The sequence below is a fragment of the Lissotriton vulgaris genome, chromosome 4_1 (genome assembly GCF_964263255.1).
Source record: "Lissotriton vulgaris chromosome 4_1, aLisVul1.2, whole genome shotgun sequence".
Lineage (NCBI taxonomy): Eukaryota > Metazoa > Chordata > Amphibia > Caudata > Salamandridae > Lissotriton > Lissotriton vulgaris.
In genome coordinates, this window is record NC_141691.1 from 1,622,440,111 (window position 1) to 1,622,462,160 (window position 22,050).

Consider the following 22,050-nt stretch of genomic DNA (forward strand, 5'->3'; position numbering starts at 1 on the left):
ACGCCCAGGTTACGTGCGTGATCCGTCGGGGTGGGTGCTTTTCCAAGGGCCTCTGGCCACCAAGAGTCATCCCAGGCGGAGGGGGAGGTGCCTAGGATGAGGACTTCTGTTTTATCTGAGTTCAGTTTCAGACGGCTGTGCTTCATCCATTCGGCTACTTCTTTCATTCCTTCATGCAGGTTGATTTTGGCAGTGTTAGGGTCTCTGGTGAGTGATAGGATCAGTTGAGTGTCATCGGCGTAGGAGATGATGTTGAGGTTGTGTTGGCGTGCGATGACCGCAAGGGGGCTCATGTATACGTTGAAGAGGGTGGGGCTGAGTGAAGATCCTTGTGGTACGCCGCAGATGACTTCAGTGGCCTCTGACTTGAATGGTGGAAGGCGGACTCTCTGGGTTCTTCCGGTGAGGAACGAGGTGATCCATTCCAGTGCTTTTCCTTGGATTCCGACGTTTCTGAGGCGCTGTAAAAGGGTGCTATGACAGACTGTGTCGAAGGCTGCGGAGAGGTCGAGGAGGATGAGGGCGACTGTGTCTCCATTGTCCAGTAGAGTTCGAATGTCGTCTGTTGCTGCGATGAGGGCCGTTTCAGTGCTGTGCTTGGCTCGGAAGCTGGACTGTGATGAGTCGAGGGATTTGTTGGTTTCAAGGAAGGCGGCGAGCTGGTTGTTGACCGCTTTCTCGATGACTTTGGCCGGGAATGGAAGGAGTGAGATAGGGCGGTAGTTTTTGAGTTCGGTGGGGTCAGCTGTGGGTTTCTTCAGGAGGGCGTTGAGTTTGGCGTGTTTCCAGCTTTCCGGGAAGGTTGCGGAGTTGAGGGAGCAGTTGATGACGTCTCGGAGGTGCAGTGCTATAATGGAGTCTGCTTTGTTGAAGATGTGGTGAGGGCATGGGTCTGTGGGGGATCCTGAGTGGATAGAGTTCATCAGACGGATGGTGTCCTCAGTGGAGATTGGGTTCCAGTCGTTGAGGATGGTGTTGCACGATATTTGAGCTATTGGCGTTGCATTATTATTTGCAACGCCAATAGCTCAAACTTTTAGTAATGCAAGACCTAGTGCATTGCAAATGCTTTCCCTTTTTTGGCAGGGAAAAAACTGTCTTTTGTCACTTTAGTACAGTTTGGACAAAAAGGAAGAAATACAGGGCTGCACACCAAGCACAGATTCAAATGTGAAATTTCAGAGCAAAAGCCGCCTGCCCTTACCAGCTTTCCCCTGGGCTGCTCAAGACTCGCAGAAGGTGGGGGGCACCTAATGGAGATGGCTTTCTTGGCATTCCCTTCCAAAATGGAGCTGTGCTAGGAGGGAGCGGAGGACAGAGCGCTTTAAATCAGCATGCTTATAACAAGCAAGACTAGCAGTCTATATTACTGCCAACTTTGCTTAGCATAAGCAACAACTAACCATTCACAAACAATGCTTATATACCAATTGCAAAGTAAAAAAAATAAATTAATGCAAAGCATTGTCATTTACAATGCCAGTAACTCCAACTTTAATGCTGCGAGACCTATTGCATTGTAAATGCTTGTTTGTAGTTGATGTCCTGGATATCGCTATTTTTTGGAAGAATGACTAATTGTTGTCTTCTTTAATTGTTATGTAGTCAGTCATTTTTAGGTCTCGCAGAGAGACCTATTGCCGCCCATCCACAAAGCTGACTTTTACGATCCGGATTTGTAGAAGTGCACGTGCTCGTGACCACCCTTCTATCCCCCTGCCTTGCTCTTCAAAGGCTCCCCTTACCGTGGCTCGCATTTCTGCCCAGCCATCTCATGCCCGAGCCTTCCCACTGCCAGCAGCATTTCTCCACGGCCGCCAGGCCACATCAAAGGTTTCCCCAGCACTGCCCCCCCATCAATCACCCTCCCACGCCAGCAGCTCTTCCCGCTCCGCCCCCTGCTCTCCGCCCCCTGCTGCATCAAAGGCTTTTTTAGGTGCACAACTGTGCGCTAGAGACTCGTGAATGGCAGCTTGCCATCTGTGGGGGAATTAATCCTATCCCTCCTCTCCTGGTCTTCCCTGGCAGCCCTCGCCCCTCCTCTCCCCTCCCCTCCCCTCCCCCAGCACCCACCGGCCCAGGCGCCTTATTTTTTCGTGAGTTGCTGCCGTCACCATGTTCGGGAACCAGTCAGTTTATATACGTGGATGTCATTGTTTTCATCTTCTCAAAATGCCCATTTTATCCACAGTCAGCGTTGTATCAATCCATATGTTCTAGTGTCTGGTCAGTTCTGTTCTTTCCAGATTATCATGTAAAAGCCAGTACTGATGAAAAGTCTAGCGAGGCGCGGTTTGAGGCATTCGTAGTGCAGGCCACCGCGCCCAAGAGGTTTGCAAAGACGTGCAAGGCTATTCAAGATGCAGCATCTCTCCATCCAGATCTATGTAGCTCCAACTAACTGAGCATGTGTTTGTTTTATGCGATTTCTCTTCCTCTCTTTCCTGCACCCTTTCTCTCTTCACCATACGTTGATGGAGTACAGGGGAAACATAAACTAGGGTGCCCTTCGTCATTAATGCAATGCACTTAAAAATCGCTGTTCACTGAGTAAATACGTCTAAAATGTGCCAGGCCCTAAAAAAAGACATTGAAGCAAAGTCTAAACTTGTGGAATTACCCTCCAGTATTAATACCCTGATATTAGCTCATGCATATGGGTACTGACATGGCTAGTGCTAAGGACAGAGGATGTACCTCACTGGAGCAGCTCAGATGTATCCTTTCTATCAAAAGGGCACTTTTGGGGGCACTATTGTATTATATCAGCAGTAGGAGGTCACAGTGTCCCTGCTACGTTGACACTACACAGGGTTCTCTATTTAACGATGGCACTCAACATGGCAGAACCTCCAGTTCCTATAAAAGCACCCATTCGCAACAGAATTCTTTTTTTTTTTTGCTGAATACACTTATCCTGTTTTTAATTATTTTTTTTAAGGCATGTATCTTCCTTATGAGTTTTGATAGTTATTAAAATGCACATGGGTGTAATATCGATCTACATTCCCAGTTCATCTCCATTTAAACATAGTATATTTTTTCTCACACATAGTCATGCAGCTGACATTATGTCCGGGCATTCGATTTGCCCATTCCCCTAAATGCCTGCGTCAAAAACGCCATCATGCACCTCAGTCATTGCTGCGCCGCGCTCAGACGCGCCTCGTTCTGGCTCCTGGGACCCGTGCCGGGGTCGTACCATGCTGCTCTCAGCTATACTGTTACTCTGAGCTCACTACATAACATCATCCTGGATTAGTGAGCAGTCTGGATTAGTGTGCAATCCACTCTTGGGACATGGAGATTGTTTTTATTTTTGTATTCCCAGCGGTCATTTCAGAGTCATTTAACACTGAATTGCCGCAACTGGATGTCAGCAAGGTTTCCCCGCACAGTTACCCAGTGGGAGCATCTATTTACACAGCAAGTCACACTCAAAGCAGATCAGCCATTAGAAATGGATATACTAAGGGCCATTGTTTAAAACACAGATTTCTGCTTCTGTCTTTCCTTACTGGGGGCAGAGAATACAGGGACATACAGAAATCCCCACTGAGACACCCTGTATACATTTTAGGTTTTACCAGTCATCACAGATCTACCTATAATTCTGGCAGAGAAGCATATTGAACTTGTTTTGAGCACAGATAATGGATGTGGCCCAGTGGCTAGAGCGGTCTACTCTGGAAACTGGGGACACTGGTTTGAGTCATGGCCTGAGAGCTTGACTCCACATCACATGATTATGAGCAAACCACTGAATCTCCATGTGCCCTAAAATGTGAAATGTAATGCATGAATTGCGTTTGTGTAGTTTTTTTTTCTCCATTAGTTTCCCATTTGATGTTCATTTTCTTTTAGATGGTCACCCATTCCCTCAAGTAATGCACAGCACTGGTGCTTCCTAGCTATGGTCGTGCTATATATGCCCAGCCATCTCATGCCCGAGCCTTCCCACTGCCAGCAGCATTTCTCCACGGCCGCCAGGCCACATCAAAGGTTTCCCCAGCACTGCCCCGCCCATCAATCACCCTCCCACGCCAGCAGCTCTTCCCGCTCCGCCCCCTGCTCTCCGCCCCCTGCTGCATCAAAGGCTTTTTTAGGTGCACAACAGTGCGCTAGAGACTCGTCAATGGCAGCTTGCCATCTGTGGGGGAATTAATCCTATCCCTCCTCTCCTGGTCTTCCCTGGCAGCCCTCGCCCCTCCTCTCCCCTCCCCTCCCCCAGCACCCACCGGCCCAGGCGCCTTATTTTTTTCGTGAGTTGCTGCCATCGCCATGTTCGGCAACCAGTCAGTTTATATAGGTGGATGTCATTGTTTTCATTTTCTCAAAATGCCCATTTTATCCACAGTCAGCGCTGTATCAATCCATATGTTCTAGTGTCTGGTCAGTTCTGTTCTTTCCAGATTATCATGTAAAAGCCAGTACTGATGAAAAGTCTAGCGAGGCGCGGTTTGAGGCATTCAGAGTGCAGGCCACCGCGCCCAAGAGGTTTGCAAAGACGTACAAGGCTATTCATGATGCAGCATCTCTCCATCCAGATCTATGCAGCTCCAACTAACTGAGCATGTGTTTGTTTTAGGCGATTTCTCTTCCTTTCTTTCCTGCACCCTTTCTCTCTTCACCATACGTTGATGGAGTACAGGGGAAACATAAACTAGGGTGCCCTTCGTCATTAATGCAATGCACTTAAAAATCGCTGTTCACTGAGTAAACACGTCTAAAATGTGCCAGGCCCTAAAAAAAGACATTGAAGCAAAGTCTAAACTTGTGGAATTACCCTCCAGTATTAATACCCTGATATTAGCTCATGCATATGGGTACTGACATGGCTAGTGCTAAGGATAGAGGATGTACCTCACTGGAGCAGCTCAGATGTATCCTTTCTATCAAAAGGGCACTTTTGGGGGCACTATTGTATTATATCAGCAGTAGGAGGTCACAGTGTCCCTGCTACGTTGACACTACACAGGGTTCTCTATTTAACGATGGCACTCAACATGGCAGAACCTCTAATTCCTATAAAAGCACACGTTCGCAACAGAATTTTTTTTTTTTTGCTGAGTACACTCATCCTGTTTTTAATTATTTTTTTTAAAGCATGTATCTTCCTTATGAGTTTTGATAGTTATTAAAATGCACATGGGTGTAATATCGATCTACATCCCAAGTTCATCTCCATTTAAACATAGTATATTTTTTCTCACACATAGTCATGCAGCTGACATTATGTCCGGGCATTCGATTTGCCCATTCCCCTAAATGTCTGCGTCAAAAACGCCATCATGCACCTCAGTCATTGCTGCGCCGCACTCTGACAAGAGCGTTCAGACGCGCCTCGCGCTAGCTCCTGGGACCCGTGCCGGGGTCGTACCATGCTGCTCTCAGCTATACTGTTACTCTGAGCTCACTACAAAACCCCACACACACAACCCCCCACACAACACCCCACACAAACATAGAACCCCCCACACACAACCCCCCACACACACACACACAACCCCCCACACACACACACACACACAACCCCACACACACACACACAACCACACACACACACACAACCCCACACACACACACACACAACCCCACACACACACACACACAACCACACACACACACAACCACACACACACACAACCCCACACAACCCCACAACCCCACACAACCCCACACACACACACACACAACCACACACACACACACAACCCCACACACACACACACACAACCACACACACACACAACCACACACACACACAACCACACACACACACAACCACACACACACACAACCCCACACACACACAACCCCACACAACCCCACAACCCCACACAACCCCACACACACACACAACCCCACACACACACACACAACCCCACACACACACACAACCCCACACACACACACAACCCCACACACACAACCCCACACACACAACCCCACACACACACAACCCCACACACACACACAACCCCACACACACACACAACCCCACACACACACACACACAACCCCACACACACACACACACAACCCCACACACACACACACACAACCCCACACACACACACACAACCCCACACACACACACACAACCCCACACACACACACACAACCCCACACACACACACACACAACCCCACACACACACAACCCCACACACACACACACACAACCCCACACACACACACACAACCCCACACACACACACACACAACCCCACACACACACAACCCCACACACACACACACACAACCCCACACACACACACACAACCCCACACACACACACACAACCCCACACACACACACACAACCCCACACACACACACAACCCCCCACACACACACAACCCCCCACACACACACAACCCCACACACACACACACAACCCCACACACACACACAACCCCACACACACACACACAACCCCACACACACACACACAACCCCACACACAACCCCACACACACACACAACCCCACACACACACACACACAACCCCCCACACACACACAACCCCACACACACACACACAACCCCACACACACACACACAACCCCACACACACACACACAACCCCACACACACACACACACAACCCCACACACACACACACAACCCCACACACAACCCCACACACACACACAACCCCACACACACACACACACAACCCCACACAACCCCACACACACAACCCCACACACACACACACACAACCCCACACACACAACCCCACACACACAACCCCACACACACAACCCCACACACACAACCCCACACACACAACCCCACAACCAGATGCACACAAACACAAGCACACACAACCCCAAACACAACACACACCCACATACACACAACCCCAAACACAACACACACATCATCACACACACACAGCGACACACACACAGCCACAACCATCTATCACTCTCTCGCCCTCACTCTATCTATCTATCGGCCTCCCTCTATCTATCGGCCTCCCTCTATCTATCGGCCTCCCTCTATCTATCGGCCTCCCTCTATCTATCGGCCTCCCTCTATCTATCGGCCTCCCTCTATCTATCGGCCTCCCTCTATCTATCGGCCTCCCTCTATCTATCGCCCTCCCTCTATCTATCGCCCTCCCTCTATCTATCGCCCTCCCTCTATCTATCGCCCTCCCTCTATCGCCCTCCCTCTATCTATCGCATTACCACAGCTTCACTCAGCACCACCGCAGCATCACTCAGGGGCACCACAACATCACTCAGGGGCACCACAACATCACTCAGGGGCACCACAACATCACTCAGGGGCACCACAACATCACTCAGGGGCACCACAACATCACTATGCGCTACCACAGTATCACTGAACACCACAGCATCACTCATCGCCACCACAACATGACTCAGCCCCACCACAGCATCAATCTGTGCAACCATTCAACAACAACTGGTTCAAATATGTTCTCTCAATGTTTCAAACTTTATTACAAATGTCACAAAAAAAGTCAATATTTAACTTCTGTTCTTGGATTTTCGTCACAATAAAATACACTGAAAATAATCTTCACAAAAGTTATTTACAAAAGTTTAAGCTATTGCCATTATAAATTACAATAACTTAATTATTAAAAAATAATAAAAGCCATTGTTATTTGCAATATCAATACATCTAAGTCACGTAAATACAACACATATTGCATTACAAATGCTATAGGTGTCACATTTGCTAAAGTTATAACTATTGGCATTGTAAATGACAAAGCTATTAATTTCGCTATTTTCAAAACCAACATATAAATAAAAAAATTGTCATTTACAATACCAATAGCTCAAACTTTCCTAATGCGAGACCTATTGCATTGCAAATGCTTGTTGTTTTTGCTTTCATTGTACTTACATGATTTGTTTGCCTATGTATGTGGAGCTCACAAACTATGTAGCTATATTTGCCGATTAAAACCACTATTTTATATGTTAAAAAACAATCTACAATTTAAGTTTTAAGACTAATAAATTATAAATTCATCTGGTCTGATGTATGGAACCTTTATATCATTGACGCTTCGTTTTTATATGCAGATTTTTAGAGAAGTTTTTGTTAAACTTTGTAACTTGTATCCTTCCCTGGATTCTTCTCCAAACATATTTAGCTGCTCAGGGACCCTCTTTTTGTAATTGAACATTGTGTCATAGGCAGAGTGAGCCTAGATCGATCATGCAGTTCAGATGGACACATCAAGCCCTAACAAATGAGCGTGTACCTTGGAGGTATCTACATTCCTGCTTCTTATTTTCACCTTTCAATTTAACATGCAAACAAATGACGGCAATGAAAGAGGCAACATATACAATACTGCATTTAGAGAAGATAGAACAGCTCACATTTACTGTAGCTGAAACAACTTCAGCTGCATGGTTAAAACATGGGGTAATATCTTTACCCAGCTCAACATTTTAATTCACAGCTTACATCAAATATTTCCCAGTTGGTAGATATGAACCCCTGAGAGGCAGCTTGGTTCATGAATTGTGGTCACCCCCTTTTCCTATCGTTGTGAACCTGCCAGCAAAAAGGTCTTCCTTGCTGGAAAAGAATGCAACTCTCTTGTCGAACATTTACACGTGTGCAAACAAGTTTCTTTACACGAAGCATGTAACGCCACATTGGCAAATTTGGCTTGTCTTTTTTAAAAGGAATACAGCTCCTCCAATGCTCCCACTTATTACTGTCCTTTCGAATTGTAGCTTTTTGATGCTTAGATATCAAGATTGCAGCGGAATGCAGGAAATTCATGCGTTGTCGGTTTCTCAAACTATTATGTGCTGTAATAATGTTCTATTTCCCCCCATGCACGGAGTTGTTGATAGCCCGCTATGGCCTTCCATTCTGACTTTGAAAGCAGATTTTAATAAGCTAAGCATACAAAAAGCACTAGTTTCAAAAAGCAGTGACTCTCACATCTGCCCGAAAGACCTTCGAATTACAGGTGGAGAGGGCATCCAGCGAGATTCAGGCACTGCAAAACACAAACATTCCACTACATTTTGGTGAATTAGTTCATAGAATGTTTAATGCATCTAAACACTGCCAGTCTTGCACACTTCTTCAAAGGTTATAAGTTCTGGATTAGTTAGTTCCTTTCAAAATTATTTTCGGAGTAATAACGGCGTATTCATTTGCTTTTTTTTGTGTGTTTGGCGGATTCCTGCAGCTGTTATTCCTCATTTGCGGCATTTTTATCCTATTTTCGCTTTCGCAATGGCTGTTACATTTACAAGCCCTCTGTAACTATCACCGCTCCAGCAGTGTTCTGGGCTTATGCTTTGCTACTTTGCAATCTTGCGTCTCCAAGAAATGGACCTTGATTGGTCGCTAAGATTCCAACCTGCCTGGTTTACCTGCATGAAACCCATGTTCTACTGTCTCTGGTGCCCCTTCGAATGGGCAGTGGATAGCTGCCTGGCTTTGCAGACTTTTATTCCCATAGACATGGAAGTGCTGATGAGTCCTTTATCGACCCATTACCAAAGTTGTTGTTTGGATGTGCGGCTTCTGCATGGTGCGAGTTATGAGCCACTCCTTTCTGAGGAGAGACGCGCATCTGCACATGAATCACCAAATAGTGGCTCTATTAACATGGATGCAGGTTGTCCTGTAGCAATCTCAGCTTTAGCTGAGACCGAGGATCATGTTTGTTGTTTGGAACTTGTGACCTAGGCTATAGATCAATGGTCTTCTGCGGAGATGAACTCCATTTTGGAGCTCCTGGCCTTTGAATTTGCGAGTGACATCATGGATACCTCCAATGCAATAAACATTTGACTATTTTTCTGAATTGACATTTCTTTTTCCTTTCTCTGCTTTTATATTAGTAATCATACATAAAATAATTTGGCTACATATCCGTGCTTTAAATGTACTTATTCTAGGATTACATTCATATTGTTTAGTTACTTGTTATGCTATTGCCCGAACCAAATGGAGGGTGTTGTGCATTTCCTACACAGCCACAAAAGATCTTTTACCTAAGTTAGCCTAACTATGCACATTGTAGGCTGCTTTTGCTTTGCACTTGTTACCAAATAGCACATTTGTTTTGCGCCACAATGTATTTTCCCCACATAGCGAGAACACGTTTTTTAATTTTATTCTTTTCCTGACATTTAGTCTGAACAGCCTAGGCAAGGTCAAACAACATTGCTTTTCGCTATTCTTTGTGGTCAGAAATTAGCACCTAGATATAATAAAGTAACCCAGCTGCTGTTTTTCAACACACTTTTAGTCATAACTCAGGACATGTCGTGCTGGACGACTTTAGAAGAGACTGAGACGCAGACTAATGATCCTGAGGCAAGAGGGAGATGTCGGCTAGGATGTAGAACAACTATCAGTGTATGCTAAGGTATAGAGTTTACCACTGCACCCAGAGATCTGTAGTCTATAAACACTTACCTTCAGTGGGGAGGCGGGGTTTAGGCAAATCTGTCAGATAATAGGACAGGGCTTTTTATTATCTACGGTCTTTTGACAATGGTAATGACATTATTGACCTGCATGTGTTTTCTAATTGTGGCGCAGCTATTGCATACTTTCCTTGTGCCTCTTCTTTGTTTATTGTAGACAAGTACAAGTGAACGAACAAAAGGGGGTGACCTCCTACCGCGATCCCAGAGAGGGTCGGAGTGTTGTGTTCTGGAGTGCCAAATCACTTGCATCTCTGGAATGGTTAGGAGAGTAGGTGTGGAACTATAAGCTAGTCGGATTTGGGTCAATTGGTACTGATGGGGTATGACGACTCAGTCCCTACATGTCTCTACACTGGATGGCGAAGCTACTTCGGGATGCACACCATATGAAAAACCCTCTGACATGCTTGACCCCAATGAGCTGTTGCACCCCTAATCGCTGAGTGGTCCCGGGCTGAGTCATTTACGTGGCTGGGAGGCTTTGCAAGCAAGCCCCTTCCAATAAGGTTTGCAGACGCCCCCGCCTGTGACAAGGTAGAACTGACCCCTGATACAGATGCCCGCATGGCCGCCTTCCTGGCCAAGTACATTAGAGACCCTAAGGAGGGCACAGAGAGATGCTGGTGGGCCTGTCCGCACAAACTTCTCTATATATCCGTCCCGCTAACAAGAACCCTTGACATGGCTGAGGACCTCAAGGCGTTCCAATCCCTTATCTCACATGAAGTTGTTTCCGGACGGGCCCAGTGAGCCATAATCTTTTTTGCAGCCCATACACTCTCCTTTACCAGGCCAACTTACATACCCCCTTTGAAGGGAAAATACACTTTTTCACAGATACTACGTCAGCTTTAAAATTTGATACACACATTACCAAGTCAAGACGTTCTCCGGTGGCCTCGCCTCATCCTGAGAAGGCCCGACTCAGTGACAATGATTGAATGTGCCGTGCTTGTCATTTTGGCATCACCTTGTGGGAAACTGGGGGAGGTGGAGGGGGGCTACTATATGTCCTTGTCGCCACAGGATGTTTCCCAAACTACAATCACAGTCTGTTCATAGTTAGGAAAGGTATCTCAGCCAAATTGGGTGGTTGAGGTGGGCAGGGGAAGGTATGGGATTGGTCTCTCGTATTTTTGCCCTCCGTTTTCTTTTTCTTTCCTTTCTTCGTCGCACACCCCTCTCACTATTGACAGCGTGCACTGTGGGTTTCACTTTGCAGGCCTCCACTTGTCATACCCCATTTCACTAACAAAAACCCTCATGACTAATATCTCATGTATTACTTTGAACATTTGCTGTCTTGATGGATTATAGAAAATCATGCCTCATACATGCATACTTAAAAAGACAAAGTAGAAATTTGCTATTTGTAATTAGCACGTCTGAGCCGCCCCTCCTCCTATAGTATATGGTGGGGGGAAATTTGCACCTCTAGATATTCCAATTATATCAGGGGCATCACAGTGCTTTTACGGAAAAAAGCCCCATGGAAAATGTCACAATTTTTTATGGACCCTGGGAGGTGGTTTGTTATACTCGCAGGTGAAGTTGGCTGCGATATATGGACCAAATTGTGATGATCCCTGCAAAGGATCTAGGTGAAAATGACTACTTTAGGCCACCGTGCTTTGATTTGGGGAGGAGACCTTAACGCTGTTATGGACGATCAATTAGGTGTTTGATAGATGTCTGGCGGTGAGCACACCCACAGTTCTGATAAAGCACCTGTATCTAGCTTTTCATAATGCATGGTCCTGACTGGAATTTTGGCTGGAGATGTTAGCACCGGACCACTTTGGTCTCCCATTTACAGCGTAGTTTAGCTAACCGTGCCCTGGTGCGGATAACACTGCATCTACAATGTGTACCCCCTTGTGCTTTCAGCTGAAGACTATCACCAGTCACGCTCCTAGATGCTGCATTTCGGAAGAGATACGCAAAGACATACTAAACTTTTTCACACACAACTTGGATTCAGTTCAGTCAGCATCCACACTCTGGGAGGCATTTAAAGTGGTAATACTGTATTAGTACAATGAAATAAACGCTAGCTTAAATGACCAAAATTGTAACTGTTTACGGGAGGCACAGAATGCATACATCTTTCTAATCGTTGAATATGGAAAGACACATCTAGACAAGTAGAAAATCCATACACTACCTAAAAGTGAAAGATAGGATTTACTTTAAGCTAAGACACCGTTAATCTCACCTGTGTTGTGCCATCGGGCCAGAGCCGTGAGGGAAACGGCAAGAGCAGCAGAACGCCGGGAGGCAGCCCCGGTCCAGCGGACTACACTCCCCAGCAGCCCCTGGGGCGGGAGCGCGACAGTGACGCCGGAAGAGCGCCCGGAGGCGCCTGTAAAAGGCTGACCCCCCGGGAGCCCAGGAGGGAACACCGTTAATCTCACCTGTGTTGTGCCATCGGGCCAGAGCCGTGAGGGAAACGGCAAGAGCAGCAGAACGCCGGGAGGCAGCCCCGGTCCAGCGGACTACACTCACCAGCAGCCCCTGGGGCGGGAGCGCGACAGTGACGCCGGAAGAGCGCCCGGAGGCGCCTGTAAAAGGCTGACCCCCCGGGAGCCCAGGGGGGAACACCGTTAATCTCACCTGTGTTGTGCCATCGGGCCAGAGCCGTGAGGGAAACGGCAAGAGCAGCAGAACGCCGGGAGGCAGCCCCGGTCCAGCGGACTACACTCCCCAGCAGCCCCTGGGGCGGGAGCGCGACAGTGACGCCGGAAGAGCGCCCGGAGGCGCCTGTAAAAGGCTGACCCCCCGGGAGCCCAGGGGGGAACACCGTTAATCTCACCTGTGTTGTGCCATCGGGCCAGAGCCGTGAGGGAAACGGCAAGAGCAGCAGAACGCCGGGAGGCAGCCCCGGTCCAGCGGACTACACTCCCCAGCAGCCCCTGGGGCGGGAGCGCGACAGTGACGCCGGAAGAGCGCCCGGAGGCGCCTGTAAAAGGCTGACCCCCCGGGAGCCCAGGGGGGAACACCGTTAATCTCACCTGTGTTGTGCCATCGGGCCAGAGCCGTGAGGGAAACGGCAAGAGCAGCAGAACGCCGGGAGGCAGCCCCGGTCCAGCGGACTACACTCCCCAGCAGCCCCTGGGGCGGGAGCGCGACAGTGACGCCGGAAGAGCGCCCGGAGGCGCCTGTAAAAGGCTGACCTCCCCAGTCGCCCCGCGAGTCGGGAGCGGCCGGGGCTAAGCCCGGGCAAAGGGCGGGCCCTCTGTGGCCCTCAGAGGCACGAGGAGGACGGGACGGGGCCCTTTCCCTTCCCCTATCGCTTCCTTCACAAGGTACTCTCTTTGACTTATCGGTCCACTTTACTGTGTTGTCACCCCCAATCTAGGGACTGTTGATACTGTAAATACTGTTGTTCACTGTGGTTGGGACTATCTGCCCGCTGTCTCTAACAATCTTGCTCCCTGTATTGTGTAGTTACCCATTCTCTTGAACAAGGGTAAGCAATTTTCAGCACGTCTCCAAGGGGCACTCGCAGTAAAACAGCTGCCACTGGGGCTGGCCCTGTGACCGGCCCCATTGACCATTTTATAACTAAGGCCAATGATGCCATCAATCAGGGCATTTGCCTTCTAGAACGCAGGGTATCACAAGATCTGGCTCACGCCAAACGCTCTTCACTTGGCCTTATTGCCGCTGCCACTACACCTGCACAGGCCATGCCAAATAACATCAGACCCCTACTTAATGTATGTGCTGACATTCACACCATTCCTAGTGAGGTTAACCTCTCAGCTTCCATTCCCCTGTTAGATTCAGACACTGATATCAGTACGGATTTAGAAAAAAACCCAGATCTACCCATCAACCCCTCTCCTAAAGCAATATCTGCTGACAACACCAGGCAATTGAGAGGCAGACGCGAGGGTGCAGTTCAAAAACAAAAATTACATGCACCGAAGCCCCGGACTACAAAGGTCAGGAAATATGGCCGGATACAAAGAAAGTCTGGGAAAAACACCAACTCTGTCCCTAACCACAATGCGAGCAGGGTCACGGTAATCTCTCAAGGGGATGAAAGTGAAATGGTTCAGCAGGGCAGAACAATGGATACCAATGATAACACTGACAATGCACACGACCCTATGTTGGAAAGGTTGGGGGAATTATTAAGTATTTATTTATCCCCCATTGAAAGTAGGCTTACTCGGATAGAAAAACAATTAGCCGAACTGAGTATCCCTATTAAGAATTTTCTGAAGGAAGGTCCTGCAAAGAGTATAAATAATAGTAATACCACTAAAACAGCAGGCACCAAATCTAATACTCCTCAGGCACCTCCAACAAACACAAACATTGTACACAAAGCTTCACCTGCCATATTGGTTAATTCAAATGGTCCAACCACTAGTCAGAAAAAAACATCAATATTGCATACCAATAACGCAGTCTCAGACAAAAGGAAGGCCCCTGGCACTAACACCAATATTAACACCAAACCTCCAAATGGGACTACCATAGGTCAGTCTGCAACTTCCACAAGTAGCCCTACCACGGCCCAACCAATATTAAAAACAGTTAGGCAAGTCCCTGCCCGCATTAACCTTCCACCGGAATGCGGCGCATATGTATTAGTGTTAGTAAACGTTACCAAGTTAAGGAAGGATCAGGACGAAAATCCCACATCTCTCAAAAATAAAACCTTGCACTGGCTAATTGCCAACTGCAATTACCCTATTGATGGTGCAAGGGAGATTATTAACACCCAGCGAGTGGGTTGGATAGGCCCACTCAGGAAAAAATTTGAGGGCGACTGTGTCACCATAAGCTTTAGAAATCCACAATGGGCAGAGAAAACCCTTGCCAGTGCCCCTCTACCATCGCCCTGGGAATTTAACACCACACTCCTTCCCTTAGGATACTTTTACAGACACCTGATACCCCCTGAACAAGCCACGGCTAATCTCCCCACAAATTCTTTCCAAGATCTGAACTTTGGAGCAAGGATCAAATCACCCCTTTTTATCCAGAATCAGAATCCCAACGCCAACCACTCTAACAGCCGTAACTGGCATCCTCAACCCCCAATGCCAATCCCAACTCCCAACCCTCCGCACTACTTTCAAGCTCCAACCATGCATCAGAACAATTACAGAGATAGGCCTTACCCAGTCTCTAATCCGTTCCAGTTTACACCGATGACTGAAATTAGGCCAATGTATAACATCCCCACTTACAATCGGTTCGATTATTTATCTACTCTAGATGAACAGGACTGACTGAGTATATCGGCCGATAACGAAATGTGCAACGATGTGAAAGCTTGTAATTCAGAGGGTCTCACAACTCCAGCTGTATTGTACCAGGACCAGATTGGTTCTACAGAAACTATATCGTCTGACAGTATTCTGCCCACTTCCAATGAACTACTTCACTACGATAATGGGAATACTGGGAACAGACTTGTTAAACATGGAACCAAACACGGCTTATCAATCCTAAGCTGGAACGTTGCAGGTTTAGAATCCAAGCTCTCGGACCCTGCATGGATTGAACTAATTAATGATGCGGACATACTTATGTTTCAAGAAACTTGGGCTGTTGATAATCTGTACATTGAAGGCTATCACTGCTTTAGCCGGACGTCAGCAAAACCTAGTTTCGGTCGAGCAGTGGGTGGTCTTTTTATGGGGATTAGAATCCTGGCTGGTGGTATAATCAGAGATCTGAAGCTAGATAACCTTGCCAATCCCAATATTCAAATCCTTGAATATAAACTAAAATCAAAGACCACGATTTATTTAATTAATTTTTACAACAATGATTTTTATGGTGTACCGAACAAAAACTTTGTTGCATTGTCTAAGGTTCTAAATATGATTGATTGTTCCTTATCAGTAGATACAAAGACTGGCATTCTGATAGGGGGTGATTTTAACGTGAAACTTTTAGAGAACTATGGATCCACTAACCCTGTTTATTGTGATGACCGCAGGGGATTGGAACTGATTAGAATACTATCTGATTTTGATCTTGTTGATGTAATGAGTGTAGGGTATGATATGAATTTTCCTTATGCCCCCACGTTCAAGGGCAGGGATAACGGTTCAATTATCGATTACATATTTACATCACCACTGCTAACAGATTGTGTAACTAAAACTTCTGTGGTGCAAACGTCTTTCAGCGATCACAATCCATTGTTAGTTACTTTTAATTTTGTACCCAGTCCAATTTTTATGAATCTAAATGGGGCAAGGGACATTACACCTTCAATTGATGGCCTTCGCTTAAAATGGAGGGGAATTGATTGTGGGGCCATTATAGATACTGTTCAGGAGATATATCCCGATTTGTTGAAATCTCTTTCGTCCCCAAGTACAAATAACGAAAAATTGATTGTAGACTTTGAAGCTTTATGCTCAAATATTAAAACCCTCCTGTCTGTCCCACTTCCTAATGAATGCAATGAGCCACGGTGGTTTGATTCATCTTGCTCCGTGGCCAACAGAGATTTAAGAAAGGCCCTCTCTGCCAAACCTAGGTGCAAAGATGTAGTTCGAGCCGCCAGGAAAAACTACAAAGATAAAATATCGGAAAGGAAGGCAAACTTGCTCTCCGAACACTGGGAAAAGCTGGTCATTAGCGCCAACCTGGGTGGCAGCGGCCCATTTTGGTCGGCTGTCAGGAGAACGAGGGAAATGGGCAAAGAGCTCACACAAATCAGCTGCAATATAACAAGTGCAGCCTGGGAGACCCATTTTTCTAAAATTTATGCTGCCCCCCCTGATGAGCATTCTCTCCCTAATACAGGTCAATCAGAGGGTTTACAGATTTTGGATCAAGAAGTTAGGAAAGCCATAAAAGAGAGCCTAGGTAACAAGGCACCCGGACCAGACGGTCTTCCTATCGATATTATCAAACACAATGTCGAGCTATGGTCACCAATACTCTGTAACATCTTTAACAGTCTCCCAAAAGTAGCCATGCCTGTCACCTGGGCTACTAGTATCATCGTTCCTATTTACAAAAAGGGAGACGGATCAGACCCAGCAAATTATCGTCCCATTTCCCTTCTGGATAATACTTTAAAAATACTAGGACGTATAATTTATAATAGGGTATTGGAATGGGCGGCTGATACTGACTTTTTAGATCCCTGTCAGATGGGGTTCAGGAGCGGGGTAGGAACAGTGGAGCAATGTTTAAATCTCAAATTGATAATCGACAAATATTGCATTGCCTGCTCATCCCCTGCCTACCTAGCTTTTATGGATCTCTCATCCGCATTTGATCTTGTGAACAGATCTAAGCTTTGGTCAATCCTCCTGTCCAATGGCCTTGATGCCACTCTCGTTAGATTTTTAGCCTATCTCCATACTGACCTGAAAGCACGGGTACGTATCGGGATGGGCGGAGAGGTATCGGGAGCTATTGAGATAGGGAGGGGGGTGAGACAGGGGTGCGTTTTAGCACCCCTGTTGTTTATCATTTACATCAATGGCCTGTCCAACTGTCTAAAGAAAGCCACCCCTGATGTCCCAACAATTTTAGGCAATTCCCTACCTGTGCTTTTATATGCAGACGATGCTGTCCTTATGGCACGCACACCTAACGCCCTATGTCTGCTTGTACATAGTTTTGTAAATTTTATGGAGGGACAGGACCTGAAAGTTAATTTTAAAAAGTCTTTTATTATGTCCTGTGGGCCGGGCAAAAGGAAACTCAGTACAATTCGAATTGGAACAGATAAACTAGAATCTGTTCATAAGTTTCCTTATTTGGGGTTGGTTTTCGCTGCGAACAGCTCGTGGAGTGGGCATTTGGCCCACGCCACGAGCAAGTTCTCGAAAGCCAACAATTCTGTTCTGAGTCTCCCCCGCCCAAAGAAAATTGGTGCCTCAAAGGCTATTGTTAAGATTTTTAAATTACAGTGTTCTCCTGTCGCTACGTATGGAGCTGAAGTTTGGGGATCGGATAGTAGCATCTGTATCCAAAGAGAGGAAAATCGTTTCTGCAGAAAAGTGCTGGGTGCACCGATTTCCTCTTCTGATTTTATTTGCCATAATGAACTTAACCTCCCCTATATAAGTGATTTTATCAAAGCAAGACCAGCTCTCTTCTGGATTAGAATCTGGAGGAATGATGCTGCTGTCCCTACACAAAATATCATCAAGGACTGCCTAAATTGTGAATATGGTATGCAGATTCCCTGGTTTAAAGAAGTTCTTAAATCACTTAATGAAATTGGTAGAGGCATTTTGTTCACTGACCCAATGGCAATTGAACCAAAGGATAAATTCGAGGTACAAAAAGCACTTTATGCACTTTATCGTAATGGGCGCATAGGAAGAGAATCTCAGAAATCAAGGGTCAAGAAATACATAGGAAATGGTCTCTGTATGCAAATTCTGCCGCCCTACCTTTCCCTCCCTATGTCAAACTGGGAGCGATCTCTATTGTTTCGTTTAAGGGCTGGAACTGTGAAATTTTTGCTGTCTTTTCCTTTGGGGTACCGACATAGTACAGACCTTACTCCATGCCCTTGCGATGGTATAAGCACTCAAGATGACCTGCACTTTCTATTTTTCTGTAAATTTTATGTAAGATATATTAAATGGTTTTTAACCCCATATTTTAGAAAACATAGACCTCTCACACTTCAAGAATCTTATATGCTGCTGCTTACCCTGGATACCGATGAACTGACCTTTCGCACTAGCACTTTTTTAAGACTAGCCATACGTGCACGTAAGACAATGGAAAGTCCCTGAAATCAGAAACTAGTCACAATGATACTACTGTAAAAATGTTATAAGAAAATGAAATTTACTGCTCAATCACTGTATGAATTACTTTGTTATCATGGAATGCTATTTATATAATTGTTTGTATTACATGTATATGTGTGTTTTTGCTGTGTTCGGTACTTTTATGAATTTTATGAAATTCGAATAAAGGTCTTTTGAACTTGAACTTGCTAAGACAATTGGTATACAAATGCTTTAAAGGGTTGTTCCTCATATTTGACTAGTAAGATCCTAGTCTAATCTCCATCTACAGAGACTAGAAGCTCAACCAACTAGTGGACAAACAAGGCTTTTAATTAACTTAGAGAGGTGATCTTTTTTATGCTCAGGTTCTGACTTGCCAGAACACTCTCCCTTCAAATGAGAGAACTTGATTCACTATTTTTCAGTGGCTGAAATTAAATGCTAACCATCAGTCTAGTAAAAAGAATGAACAATACCAAAGCAAGGAAAAATAGAAAATTATCAGAATTCGCAACATAAAAAATACAATGTCCAACACTTTTTTGTGTACAAATGTAGTATAGAAGTTACCCATCAACAAAAACATCCGGAAATTAGGAGTGTAAAACACAGGTGCAATATCACTTAATGAAAGTAGGGTATAAGGACCATTATAACTGGTATTTGCACCATTAACATTGCAAGTCCAGTGGGTCTGTCCTGTATTTCTCCGTTGCCAACATTTATTCCTTTGCAGAATCAGCATTAAGTTGTCTTGCGGCAAAGGGCATGTTTTTCCTCACCAGTGAGAACTATCAGGGGGTTGGTGCACCGTTCAAAGACATGTAGGCCATAGTTTAAACTCACGCTACGGCCACTTCATCATTTCATCCTTTCAACGTCAATTAAACAAACACATTTGACTTGTGTGATTACAGCTGCTAATTGAGAGTATAGAGCCAATTCAGTTTTATGGCGTGCTCTATAACTGTAGACTTCGCTTCTTACCTTGCCTAGGGTAGCCTCAAGTATATTAACTGAAACTTAATTTTACATACCCCTGTATGTTGAAAAAGATTCCTGGAGTATTCTGCTGCCATTTTTGTCCTCGATTGTCTCTCTCTCTACAGAAACATAGGCAATGGTATCCAACGAGAAACAAACTTGTACAACTAGTGTGCATTATTCCAAACAGCGTTGAGTGCTAACTCTTAACTTGTACGTCTCTGATGGCACAATACACAAATCCACACCACACAATTCCACAACTGATTCCAATCCACATCATTCCACTGCACACTACATACATCCATTACACCTGGGTAAAAGACATTGTCATTTACAACAACAATAGCTCTAACTCAAGTAAAAGCGAGACCTACTGCATTTCTTATGCGTGTTTATATATCGCACACACAATCCTATGGGGTATTTAAAAAAAAAAAAACACATTGTAAGCACTAACCGATTCAAAGAAATCAAAACAAAATCATAAATACAGACTGCTTTGTTCCGGACTGGGTATTCGTAACACTATTTATAGGTAGACTGCAATAAAACCAAGGTGTGACTTAAACCCTCGAATTAAATAAAGTACATCGGACAGCACTACAAGAGGTTGCCAAGGATCGTGAAGCCTATTTGTAAGCCGATGCTTTATGAGGAGTTCTTAGAGAGCCACCCAGAAAGAAGATAAAGTTGTGGGGGGACGAAACCGCAGGAATCCGAAGGCAAAGTGCGGAGTGAGAGGAAGCAGCTGCTGAGCCGGTCAGAAGCACAGGTGATCTTGCTAGGTCGACTCAAACGTATAGTTTTATATTCAAAGTGAGGACGAGTGCATCTAACGAGGGCAGTCACAGACCTCGGATTCTGCAAGTCCCCCTGAAGGAGCGTTGATCACTCGAAGTAAACAAAAGACAATAGCAGAAATTGCAACACAACACCTGTCGTTCTAGACGCTCAAAATACCTCCCTACATAGACACACCATCTACCCGACAACTGTTCACAAATACCGAACAAAGCCGTGGCTAACATTTCCGTCTCAAACGCAACCTGCCACTTGACACCATACCTGCCCTTCTACATTCAGCACTTGCCTCTGCCCTTACACCTGCCCGCAGGCAAATGTCAACTGAAAAGCCATTCAAAACCATATTTAACGGCACAATTAAACACCAACACCAGATGGGACACTGAACTCGTCCTCGCCCCTTTTAAACATGACAATGCTTATTGGCAGGGAGCAGCCTTTAGCCGTTCCTCTGCAATGTCCCTAAAAGTCTACCGGGACGCTACAGTCACCACCACAAGAACCTCTTAACGCGACTGCTGATAGTTCAAAGTCTAGGGAGCTGCCACAGCTATGACTTTGGACCTCGGCCTCTGAAGGCCACCAGTACAGATCTCTTAAAGGAAAGATTAGGATAAGCAGCGCACCCCTCACCTGCATTGACGCCATGATGGAATCCCCGCCCCTCCCCCGCACTCTGCGGCAGCCGCTGCTTCCATCACAGGAAACGGCCTAGCGACGGCGCATCGATCACGTGGGTAGCACGTACCTGGAAGCGAGTGCGCATGCGCCAACCTTGCAGTTTAACCACGCCTCTTCTTGAAATGGGAAGTTGCACAATTTCTATTACAGAACCGGAGGCTTCAGATTATGCAAACAAACAGCTAAGAAAGAGAATGCCAGCACATTTTTTATTCAGCTGATTAGCTCGCTGTTCTTGGGTTCCGGTTATAAGTTTGAAGGAAGGAGCGCTGTGCGAAGAGAACCCACGAAAACGCTTCTGGACAGAAGGGGTTATGGGTTCAATTTAACGCCGACGTTTAATTAAGTGGACTCCCGCTCCTCTCAGAATCAA

General features: G+C 45.9%; 1 protein-coding gene across 2 annotated transcripts in view; it reads right to left on the reverse strand.

The window, feature by feature from the left end:
* Positions 1–21,761, reverse strand: part of UBE2W (ubiquitin conjugating enzyme E2 W) — a 199,623-nt gene extending 177,862 nt beyond the window's left edge. Inside the window, exon 1 of one of the 2 annotated variants that reach the window (XM_086965888.1) lies at positions 21,630–21,761. In XM_086965888.1, coding sequence (XP_086822014.1) covers positions 21,630–21,644 — 15 coding nt within the window. In that variant the 5' untranslated portion in view covers positions 21,645–21,761. Of the gene's footprint in view, positions 1–20,242; positions 20,304–21,629 lie in introns of those variants that run through there. The other variant, XM_086965887.1, reaches the window with a different exon arrangement.
* Between the last annotated feature and the right edge of the window lie 289 nt (positions 21,762–22,050).